This window comes from Calypte anna, chromosome 2 (assembly GCF_003957555.1).
Source record: "Calypte anna isolate BGI_N300 chromosome 2, bCalAnn1_v1.p, whole genome shotgun sequence".
Classification (NCBI taxonomy): domain Eukaryota; kingdom Metazoa; phylum Chordata; class Aves; order Apodiformes; family Trochilidae; genus Calypte; species Calypte anna.
Genome location: NC_044245.1, coordinates 135,092,073 through 135,104,622, shown reverse-complemented (window position 1 = coordinate 135,104,622; position 12,550 = coordinate 135,092,073). Strand labels below are relative to the sequence as shown.

The window sequence follows — 12,550 nt, the reverse complement described above, 5'->3', positions numbered from 1 at the left end:
TATGTGAGAAAACCTCTTCTACCCAAACTATGAAGTGTTTTATTAGTCCCATTACAAATGACAGGAAAAATAATCTTAAAGATAGCTAATTAAGAGGGTAAAAGTGCTTTTTATTCCCTTCATCATAGCATGAAATCAAATGTTAATACACAATCCTTATTAATTATTAGAATTAAAAATACTTACTGTCATTCCACTTGATAAATTTTCTTCATTTTCTTAAAAAAAAACAAATAAGAATAAAACATCTGAGCAAGATGGAAAATGTTTAATGTTTATATTGAAAAAACCTAGATATTGAATTGAATTGGCAAATTTGAGTTGTGAAGTCCTACAAGGAACATATTCCAGGAAACATGGCATAGGTGTTGTGTCATTTTTGAGGAATCATCTAAACTAACACCAATACTTCTATTAAAGTGCAACTGTTACAAAAACCATGTGGTAGGTGGATGCCAGAATTAGTAATGGATTGCATGTAACAGTCTGGTTTAGATTAAATAAGAAGGTAAAGCCACAGGTTTTTTATCTGAGTAATCTAGGCTACACTAGTTTCTCTCAAGTCGATTGTATAACATAACTCAAGTCCAAGATTTCATTCCAGAAGCTGGTTATAATAATTTGATGTCTATATTGTTACTTACTTACTACTGCTTGGCTGCATCCCATTTTAAGATGCATCACATCTTCTGTAATTAGGAAAGACACGCTGAAGCTTATTGGTCTTTATAGCGCAGTATATAAGATCCTAATTCAATGTTTCAGTAATTTTTAACTACATTTTTCTTTTGTTATCAAACTACACAGTAGAGGAAAATTACTGTAGAATTAGATTTTTAGTTGGTAGGGTTCATTATGTAAATGAACATAATGGAGCCTTTGGTGTATTTTTGCGTGCATATATAGTTGTATTTAGATTTATACAAACATCTATATATTAATAGGCTTGTCTTATTTTCATTCTGTGATTCTTAACTATCATGTTATCATTCATTCATGACAATGCTTGAAACAATTTGCAGAGCTAACCATTATTAGTAAGATTGTGGATGGCACTAAAACAAGTGGACATATTGATCTGCTTAAAGGTAGGAAGTCTCTGAGAGGGAATGTGGACTGGCTGAATCAATGGGATGAAGCAAATTTTATGAGGTTTAACAAGGCCAAATGTTGGATTCTGCTATTGGATCACAAAAACCCCATAAAAAACTACAAGGTTGGGGAAGAGTGGCTGGGAAGTTGCCCAGAGCTGGCTACATCCTGGCCTGTATCAGAAATAATGTGGCCATCAGGACTGGGGAAGTGATTGCCTCCCTGTACTCAGCCCTTATGATGCTGCACCTGGAATACTTGGTGCCCCTCATTACAAGAAGGATAATAATGAATGATAGATGCTGTTTTGTCTTGCTACTACCTTTTAAAATAGTTTCATTTATAAATACTTGCATCAATCTGACCTTTCTTTAAAGAGGGGTTTTTTTCTGAAGATTCCTGTTCTTAAGTGTATTTTCTCTTTTTGAAAAAAATAGAGATTTATTTTTGTATGTTAGGGAAAAAGATAACTCTTGATTCAACTTCTTAGCTTGCATAAGAAAGAAATTGTTAATTAGTGTGTTAGTAGTACAGTATTCCATTTTCCACACTAAAACATGAAGATAGGGCTTCAGGTATTTTCCTAAGTATTCCTTCTATAATTGGTTCTTCTACCCTCCATCTCTCTGTAATGAGATGACCTGAAATAAAGGTTCATTGTAGAATCTGGAAAAATGCTTGGAGTTTAAGTTTTTGCTGTTTTTATTTTCATGTGCTTCTGTTTTCTTTTGCACTCTGGAAAAGAGTCAGATACTTTTAGTGATGCTATATGCTTGGGCTGTTGGCCATCATATCAGGACCAGTGAACATTTTATCTTTCACATCTGTCAGCTTGGCTTTGTTTTGTAAAAAGGTGGTCCCTAAATGCCTTTTTTTGCCATCTGCTTGCTTTCATGGAGTTACACGGAATACCTGATGGCATGCCATAGATCTTCTGTCACTGTTTGTGTTCCTGAAAAATTTTTCAAACACCCACTGTAAAATGCATTTTTGTTTGGACTGTTTCCCATGCTTATGGGGAAAAAAAAAAAAGCTTCTCATGCTTAAAAACTGATTGCATTATCTCATTTAATAAGGCTGACCTGAGGCATGGACAAAGCAGGTAGTGACCATCAGAAGCTCTAATAACATGCTGCCATAGACCTGAATCCATTTACTAATGTTTAAATATAACAAGATCAGGTAATAAGTGGACATTGGTTATCTTCACTGTCCCTTCATCAGTGAAGTGAGGGGGAAAATTAGTATGCTGGGAAGTTATTCCCCTTTGGCTACAATGATGAAGTTGGGTCATTTCTACAAAATAATTTGAGTAATGCATATAAATTAAGATATGAAAAAAAAGAATAGATTTCTTTAAACTACCTAGAAAAAGGTAGAACTACTATTTTTTTGTAAGGTGTGCCCTTCTGAGGTAATATATATTCAGAGAGCCATGGTGTACTAACCTTTCTTAGTACTGAGTTTTAATCATTGTTATTGTTGAAAGATAATTCTATACAGGCCACTTCATTACTAAAAATTACTTAGTTAATTTAATATTTCAAAGGCTCTGCAGTGGAAAATTCACCATTAAAATGTAATGATGAATTTTGAAGATTTATTTGTCATTGTTGTACTGATTTAGTTTTTGTATTTTGAATTAATCCAAGCTATAATTTAAGTTTTATATTGCTCAATTACTGATTACTTTTACAAAGTTGCTATTAATACTATAGAAAAATGTGTTCTTTTATTGGCAGTTGTTATCATTTGCATTATTGATACAGATGCATATAAAATAATTAGATACAGAAAAGAATGTTATGTTTCTCTGCAATAGTATTTTTAGTCAGTAGTTCTTCAGTGAGAAGATTCACTCTACACAGTATAACCCTCAAGCCCTACCTTACTACAAAAGGGATACTGTTCTTCTTGATCTTTCTGTTGATTTCAGAGTCTGAATCAAATATGACAAAGCAGCTAGGGAAACTTGCTTTTCATTTTTCTTAGTACCTATTAAAATACATATTAATTAATAATTGATTATATTAATTTTATAGTGTGTAAAAATGGACTGTAGTTGTATAAGGAAGTGGTAAATCATTTCAACAACTATTTTTAAGTCATTTTGAAGCCAGAAGTTTTTAAAGAATGCTTTATTACATTTTTTCTCACTTGTAAGTTCTGTATTAAATATTTTTTGTATTACTTTCTTTGTATTCCTAGCTTTATGTGGTGGAGATGTTAGAGGACCTAGTGGAACAATTTTATCCCCTGGTTATCCTGATCTCTATCCAAATTCGCTGAATTGTACATGGACTGTTGATGTTACCCATGGAAAAGGTAAATAATTTTCAATTTTTCTACTTATTTAAAAAAAATAAGTAAGTCCAGTACTTTGTGCTACATATGTAGACTTTTTTTTTTTTTTTTTTTTTGGTAGTAATTCCTAGGTTAATGATTTTCATAGAAAAGAAAGTCTCTAAGTTTCTAGTCCAAGTAACAGATAGTTTAATGTGTACACATTGATATGTGCAGGTTAAAGAGAATGAATGCTTTCTCTGTGCTGATGAAGAAATGCTTTAGCTTAGATTAGCTGGAAGGTAGCTGATATTTAGATGGTATCAACAGAAGAATCTGAAGTGAAGATTTAAGTGAAAAATGTTATCGATATTTTGGCATAAAAGAGAATTAAGTTAATGAGAGAGGAGTTGTTTAAAAGGTTGCTCATCATGCTAAGTTTTACGTTATAAATAGCTGTTGACAAGGAAATGTCAGAAAGAAAAGTCCTATTATTTTGAAGAAAAGATACTATTTCAGCTTACCAAAACACATTCTCAGAATGACAGCATATAAATGACAGTGTAATATGAATTTATAGATTGAATATATAATGCAGTTTAGAAATAAATGTAGAGGGGAAAAATAGCAAATGATTGAACTCAATAAGAAAACATTTGTAGAGGTAAGAAGGAATTACATAATGACTTACCACAGAATCTAAGGTATAGGAGACTTTTAAGAAAAGGATGATTATTTGTTGGAGGCAGATTTCAAGATAAAATGCAAAATGGGTTTTAAGTTTTATCTGCAAAAAGACCTGAGTAAGAATTATTTCACAGAAATGCAAGACATGCAGGAACAGTAAGGAAATGCTTAAGACAGAAATGGAATTTGGGATTTCTGGGCAGCAAAAGTTCCTTGAAATAACTGTGTAATAGCTTTCATGTGAAAGGTTGTGGAACTTGATTATAGGTGATGAGTCAAACTTTTAAATTTTAAATATGGGTGTGATTGCATAGTACTCTAGGAAAAGAACTAGAGAAGCATGAGAACATAGGGTTAAGAGAATTAGAGGTAGCTAAATTGACTATAAATAGGGTGAGGTGATATGAACACAAGAAGGAAAATTGCATCTGTGGCACCAGAAAGAATACAGTAGAAAAAATGAACAGGAGAAGAAGGGAGGCAGGTTTAGTTCTGAATTTCATCGATTTTGTCTGAGGGCATGAAAAATGTGGCAAAGTATACTGATGATGTAGTTCTGTAAGAAAGAGCTATTGATAACATAAAAATAAGACTTTACTCGCAGAGAATTGTGCTGATCTGTAGTTCTCTTGTTCTATTTTGTACAAATAATGCAGTAGTTCTTCACCTAGGTGTTAAATCATTCCAATTGGATGTCCCATTTAAAACTCCTTAAAGTGTTAGAGTGACAAAGGATATATTTCAAAATCATTGCTCCAGCTATTCCTCAGTCTCCCTTTCTACCAAATGATGCCGTTGTGTTGATATAGCTTGCTTGTAAGTATCCACAGTAAAAATGCATTCTGAAAATAATGAGCCTACATCAGATGGTACATTTGTCCTTCTTACCTCTAGGTGTGATACATGGCTTGTACTGCGTGAATGTAAGGTACTGTGGCTCTTCTGCAAAGGAGAAAAGATATGCTAAGAATATAACTCTTTTGGACAAGCAAGAAAGGCTTGATAGAAAGTGTAAGAAAACTATTAGCCCTGTAGACATTTAGTTTGCAGCCTATCTGAAGAGCCATTGGTTTACCAGGCCAAGCTGTATAATCTGGTCATTGAAGATATAGAACTAGTAGAGATTGAAGAGTTTAGCTTCATTTGACTGAAAAATATGTATACATAAAGTATACACTAAACATGAGCTCAGGTTAAGCCATATTTTCAGGAATCTTTACATATATTTTATTAACATTTTCATTTTTCTTAAATGCAGGATTGTGGGTGGAACTACTTGAATCATAGAATCATAGAATGGCTAGGGTTGGAAGGAACCTTAAAGATCATCTAGTTCCAGCCCCCCTGCATGGAGGAATCTTCCACTTGACCAAATTGCTCAAGGCCCCATCCAACCTGGTCTTGAACACTCCCAGGGAGGGGGCAGCCCTCCTAATGTCTAAATTCCCCCATTCAAAGTTTTATAAAATTAAGTATGTTTTTTGTGATTTATATTTTTTCTTGAACTCTCACAGGGAGAAGTACCTAAAATTTAGGATAAATAAAAGCTGGAATTCATTGTGATTAAATTTTATGTGAGGCTTCTGAAAAAAAAATACCATATATAATGAGATTCTAGAAAAAAACAATTATTCAGAACTAAACTATATAAGGAAAGAGAGTAGTCATATAAAATTACACATTTATAAGCACATATGCACTGACATACAAATATAACAATACAAGCACTTTCTTTTGTGTAAGTTTTCTATTCTACATCAATGGCATTAAGGAAAACACAAAAGGTGAATGTTTTGTTCTAATACGACTGGTATTTTCATTCATATTGTTCAAAGATCTGCTGGAAAGAAAGAGTGAGGATTTGCTATGAGTAGGAAATTGTGTAAATTTCTAATATTTTGCTCTTGTTGGCAAAAACTTATTCCTGTATTAAGGTACAGCATGAGGAAGCTAGTTCTTGTATTTTTACAATAAATCACAGGCTTACTTAATTGAACTTCATGCTTCTAACTGTGAAATATTAGTCTGAGAAAGCTATAGAATTAGGCCACTACTGTATTTAATGGATAAATGCATATATCTTCAGGATGAGTTACCTCATGCTGAAAAAGTATTAAAAGTAGAATGAGCCATGTTCTGAAGGTGCCTGTTTATCATCTGATGTCCAGGGGACTGATATAGTTCCCAGTTGTGTTGACCATGAGGACACCGCCTGACTTACATTTTAGATAGTTACCATCTGGGCAAATTAATCCAGTACACAGGAGTGGGCTATTTTAAATTTAGGGAGAAAAACTGAGATCTGTAGATCTCATTTTCTGATCTATTTCATGTCTAATAAAATTCCAGCTTTAGAATTTCAAGAAGTATCTTCTACTAGCCATTAACTAGGGATATGATTTTAAAAAATATTAAAAACCTAAGTTTTCATTAGCCTTGTTTTTACAAGATTTGATAGTTTGATGTCAGACTGCTGAAAAAATGTATAAATACTATACCTCATCAGAACGCTATGAAGTACTTTCTTAAACACGCATTTCTATGTTGAATCTTCTTACTGTTATATAATAGCAGTTAAATGCATGTTTATTTAAAATCTGTATTTAACATATGCAAAAGCTGTATTGCTAAGAAAGAGTTTTTACGTTTGCGTATACAGCTTAAATAGCATAATTTGCAATATTAATATATATATTAATTTACTGTTCAATTATATTGAAACCTGTAGAATGATTTTTCGTTTGTAGTCCTGTAAACCCTCGTTATGACTCTTGAATATACATTAAATCTTGGTACGAGTTTATTTTATAAAAAGTGTGTGAACTCGGGAAACGAACAGGCACATTAAATAGTAAAAATGTCTAATAATTGGTATTACTTATGAAAAGGAAAGGAAGCATCTATAATTACCCAAATTTTGCTGTGACTAACATGCAATTCAATACATAGTGAAGTGAAACTTGTGGTATATCAGTGGTGTATTTAAAACTATTTACTAATGGTATAGTTAGCTTACCTATCCCCCAACATTCTGGATTGTAATATGGAGAAACGAAATTGGAGTGTTAAGTCTTCCTGTCTTTGTTTCAGATTTAAAATATTCCCATTATAAAGAAAGGGGCATGTGAGGCAGAATGAGAAGGAATCTACCTGAACATACCTTTTAAAATTCTTCTCTGGAGAAAACACAATCTGTCACACAGCATAAATTAATGTGATTAGAATATATTCTGAAGAAAACTAAACTGTATAGCTGCTGCTGGATATACCTTGGGGTTTTGCTTAAAAATGTCATGGTAATCTGGAAAACTGATTGAAACATTCCCTTGTGTTAAACCTTGAGTTTGGTGTTTGAACAATGCTCAGTGAAGCTCAGCTGTGATTCAGAGGAATTCCATTATTTTGTGTTACTGCCGTAAAATTGTGCTTGGCATTTCTCATATTCTTGCTGCAGTTTACATGTATGCATAAAAAGGGCCAAAATTAATTTGGAGTGCAGTAAATGCAACAAATGTGGCCTGAATTCCAGCCTCATTCTGTATACACTTCATTTTTCTCTTCTCAGTTTTTCCATGTCAGATCAACATTGTCTTCTATGTAAAACTATGATAAAAAATTAAACCATTTAAGAGTTTTATCAATCAAAAAACTAATTGTATATGCGTTAGTTCAGAAGATATGTAGCATAACCTTGATTCCAAAATTCAGTGTGTGATTTTTGCTAATTTGTCACGCAGTCTGGGCGAACAAACAGAACAATGGATTTGCCCATAGTGTTGGGTTTTGTTCTGTTTTGTTTTCCTTTTAATGTTAGGGTTTGGAAGGGTCCTCTGGAGGTCATCTAGTCCAAACCCCCTGCCAGAGCAGGTTCCCCCAGAACAAGTTGCACTGGATAGCATCAAGGCAGGGTTTGAATGTCCCCAGAACTAGAGACTTCACCACCTCTCCAGGCAGCCTGTTCCAATGATCTACTACCCTCAAAGCACAGAAATTCTTCCTTATGTTTAGATGGAACTTCCTATGTTAAAGTTTGTGTCACCTCTTTTTCTGTCATGGGGCACCACTGGAAAAAGACTGGTCCCCATGCTCCTGACACCCACCTTTCATTATTAAATTAAGTATTATTATTATCTTAATTGTTAAACAAAGAATATTTAAAATACAAAATAGATTTCTTGGATTATCTACTTTTATCCTATACATAACGCATGATTCTATCCTGTAATTTCTGTATCAGTGGTACTAAGTAAGGGAGTGTTTACCTGGATCTGCAAACTGCATCAAGTGCATGGAGGGCAGTGGGGCGATAGAAGAGAAGGAGGTATCTTCTTGAAAAAGCTGTATAGTTTGTAGTCTCTTTAAAGCAAAGCACAATCTAAAAGTCTCTTAAGGTCCGAGGGGTTTCTCTTGTTTGCATGTCCAGCTAACAGCAAGACTAGGGTTGTATTCCAAAGACACCAATATGTACATGCACATATGCATTTTGTCAGACAGACTAATCAGGACAGATACAAGTGTCTCTGTTGGCACACACAGAAACACCAGCAGCACTGAAACAGACAAGAACACCCCAGACAGCCAAATCTTTTTTCTACAGTTGGGTTTAAGGGAATAAGAATTTGCTGGGATGATGCAGACTCACACATACACATGTATCACACCCACAACCTTGCAGGCTCTGGCCCAGGAGCTGGCACCAAGATCCTATTCCCTACAGATGCTGTTTCCCCTGTGTCCAGTAGCCTTTTTTTCCAGCTGTTGGCACCTGACCTCATCAGGGCACCAGGCAGTCCATACTGATGTTCACTAGCAGTCACATATTTACTCACACTCTGTACAGAGAACATACTTACACACTAAGCAGGGTTTAGTTTTAGGCTGTTGTGGTTAGGTGCAGGGATTACTAAGAGACATTTAACTCTGTCTACCTCCCACACTTTTTTCTTCCTTATCCACTGTGATCCACTCTATCTCACTTTGGCCCTAAGTATCCCAGCAAAAGTTTTGCAGTGTCCAAATACCATTTAAAATCTCATATTAAGTTTTACATTATCTCTCAAATTCCCTAAAATTCTCCACAGTGAGTTTCTGATTTCTATTAGACTCAAGATAATCTTCTTTTCATCATTCTAATCAGTTACTAAATCTCATTGGACTGCTCCCGTATTCCAGGGATACATTCACTGACCCACCAGTCAGTTTTGGTCTTTGTTATTATCTCCACTAGGTCTTCTTATGTAGAATCGCAGAATCATAGAATGGTTTGGGTTGGAAGGGACCTTAAAGGTCATCTAGTTCTACTCCTTCTGATATGGGCAGGGGCACCTCCCACTAGGTCAGGTTGCTCAAGCCCTCTTTCAGGGAAGGGGCATCCATAGCCTCCCTGGGCAACCTGTTTCTGTGTCTCACCACCCTCACAGTAGAGTTTCTTCCTAACACCTAACCTAAATCTCTCCTCTTCCACTTTAAAGCCATTGTTCTTTGTCTTATCACTACTCTCCTCAGTAAAAGTCCCTCCCCAGCTTTCCTGTAGGCCCCTTCTAGGTACTGGAAGGCTGCTCTTAAGATCTCCCTGGAGCTTTCTCTTCTCCAGGCTGAACAAGCCCAACTCTCATATCCAGTGTATGTGTGTATATAATTTTATAATTTAATGCTTCCCTCATTTCTTGTCTTTGCTTTCTCTACTGAAAGGTCTGTGACAAGGTGTCCTTATAAGCCAGGTGTCCGTACATTCAGGATACCCTAACAAGGTCTGTTCACAAGACGTGATTGAAGTGTATCAGTGTAAATGTCTAATACCATTTCGGTCAACCTCAGGGATCCAGTAAAAAAAACAAAACAAAACAAAACAAAACAAAACCAAAACCAGCAAAAAAAATACAGAAGAATTGCAGAAGAATTATACCAAGAGCTTCTAAAAATGCACATGAACTCTGGAAAAGATAGCCTCTAACTCTTATCAGGGCACAAGATTTCTATCATTAGAAAACAGAGTCAGGCACAGTATATTTAGCTTCATTCTTGGATTTTGTTGCCCTATTTGGAAGTTTTTGGAAGTGAATGGAAAGTAAGAAGGGAAAATACTTGTTTGCTTTTTGATTAAATTATATCTATTATTAAAAATCTACTGTCCATGAGAGCACCCAGAGATCATTAGTCTTCATGTACGATGTTAATCTTCAATCACTTCAATGGATCTTCCTAAGCATTACATCGTTAGATTTTATGGAGCCGAAATCACAAGTTTATGACTTACATGATAAAACTGAAAATGTGATTACACTGCAGGTCTCATTAATCACTTAAGCTAGGTAGTGTCTTCTTCTGTTCCTTTTTTTTCACTTGTCTATGCATTCTACTCAAAGATCATAGAGTGAATCAGAGATCATGGCCTAACTCTTCACTACAAAAATGTAAACAAGCAAACAGAAAAAGTTTAATTGTCTGTTTAAATCTGTAAATCTTCATTGCTGTTGTGTTCAGGATGTGTCTTTCTTTCTAGATGTCTGATTTGTGTCTGATGGTTGGGAAAAAAAACATACTGTTGACATGTGCCACATCTTATTAAGAGACCTCTCTTTTTTTTTTCTAATAGGAGTGCAGTTCACCTTCTACACCTTTCATTTAGAGGACCATCATGACTATTTACTAATAACAGAGAATGGGAGTTTCACACAGCCATTAGCACGTCTCACTGGCTCAGAGCTTCCTTCACCAATCAATGCTGGACTCTATGGAAATTTCAGGGCTCAGTTGCGCTTTATTTCAGATTTTTCAATATCGTATGAAGGATTTAATATTTCATTCTCTGGTAATTAAATTTCTATAATACCTGGCTCCTAAAAATCTTTATGTCTGTATTTTATGTAAAGAATATGTATATATATATAAAAGTTTAACTTTGAAGTGATTTTGATAAGTACATATACTGAGTCATGAAGTTACGTAAGTTGTTTCTGAAGTTCATCAATTTCAAAGCAACCAAACCTCTGTGATCTTGTAGGGACATTTCTGCTACATGATAAATAAAGTGGCAGTAAACTGTATGAGAAATTATCAGGTGACGCGAAGAAACAGGACTAGTCTAATTTCAGTTAGTCAAAGTCCAGAAAAGTCCATGTGTCAATTATTTGTTTTAGATACTTGCAACATTTATGGCTTTATCACAAGAGTTATAAAGCATGTCATGTTATGCATCTTCAAAACATTGTTATTAATTATTCTTATTTTTTAAATATTGTATAATTGGCAATTTGATATTGCTAGTCAGGTGGAAATAGACAGAAATTAAGAGACTGCAACACTGCAAATATGACTGGTTATTCTTACTTGTACAAGCTGCCTTATCTTTTGTTTTCAGAGTATAATCTTGAACCTTGTGAAGATCCTGGGATCCCAAAGTTTGGTAACAGAGTAGGATTTAATTTTGGAGTGGGAGATACTTTGACATTCTCCTGTTCATCTGGATATCGTTTAGAAGGATCATCAGAGATAATTTGTCTTGGTGGTGGACGACGAGTATGGAGTGCACCTCTGCCAAGGTGTGTGGGTACGTGGTCAGCTGCTTTCATTTGCTTGTATGTGTAGTCATTGTCCATGGATTTGCAGAGTTAAAGCATGGAAAAGCATGGTAATACACCTCTTGTTTTTTAGTGTACTCTCATATTCTCCATATCTCCTTAGTCAAATTTATTTAATCTTTTCTTAATCTATTTAGTATTTGAACTATCAGTGGACTTCATAGTCTATACCTGAAAGGTCCTTAAATTGAGGATGCAATGATTAGATTAACAGGAAAATTGAGTATAAATTTAAATCATCATTTACCAGTTCAGATGACTCCTCTTTGTCAGTGGAAGCTTCCAAGTGATAATCTGTTATGCTAATTTGTGTTAAGGGATAGTTGTTCTGGTTTTAAAATGATAGCTAAGATAACTGAGAGGAAACACTTTCTAATAACTCCTAACACTCTCCACTCACTGTGCAGGTAAATGATATAGGTAGTTTTGGCTAGAAACTTAACTTCTAATAGCTAATAATGTTTGAGTTGAATTCTTCCCGATTCATTCCAGAAACATAGAGATTTTTTGAGAACTGTTAACAACAAGATCTCTAAAATGTATCATAGTTACCTGAGTCTCTGATTTTTCTTTTTTGTGTATTTAAGAGTATATGCTATGAGGAAAGGTTTATAGATTAAGATATTGGTATCAATTTACATTTGGAATATTTTTTTCATACTAAATTATGTGACAGTAAAACATAAATTTATTTCAAAATCTGATGGTATAGTAACCACTGATTGATTATGTACTTCTTCTTATCTAGTGTTAGTTACTCTATCGTAATGTCATGTCCAAATTATTACTATGTTGATCGTAGATTCATGGAATGGCTAATCTAATGTCTAACCTAAATCTCCCCTCTAGTTTGAAACCATTCCCCCTTGTCTTCTTGCTACACACCTGTGTAAAAAGCCCTACCCCAG

The 12,550-nt window shown here is 34.5% G+C and overlaps 1 protein-coding gene across 1 annotated transcript in view; it reads left to right on the top strand.

The window, feature by feature from the left end:
- Positions 1 to 12,550, top strand: part of CSMD3 (CUB and Sushi multiple domains 3) — a 552,597-nt gene that overhangs the window by 335,407 nt on the left and 204,640 nt on the right. The window contains 3 exon segments of the mRNA XM_030444571.1: positions 3,301 to 3,417; positions 10,658 to 10,873; positions 11,423 to 11,611. Of these exon segments, the coding sequence (XP_030300431.1) occupies positions 3,301 to 3,417; positions 10,658 to 10,873; positions 11,423 to 11,611 (522 nt within the window).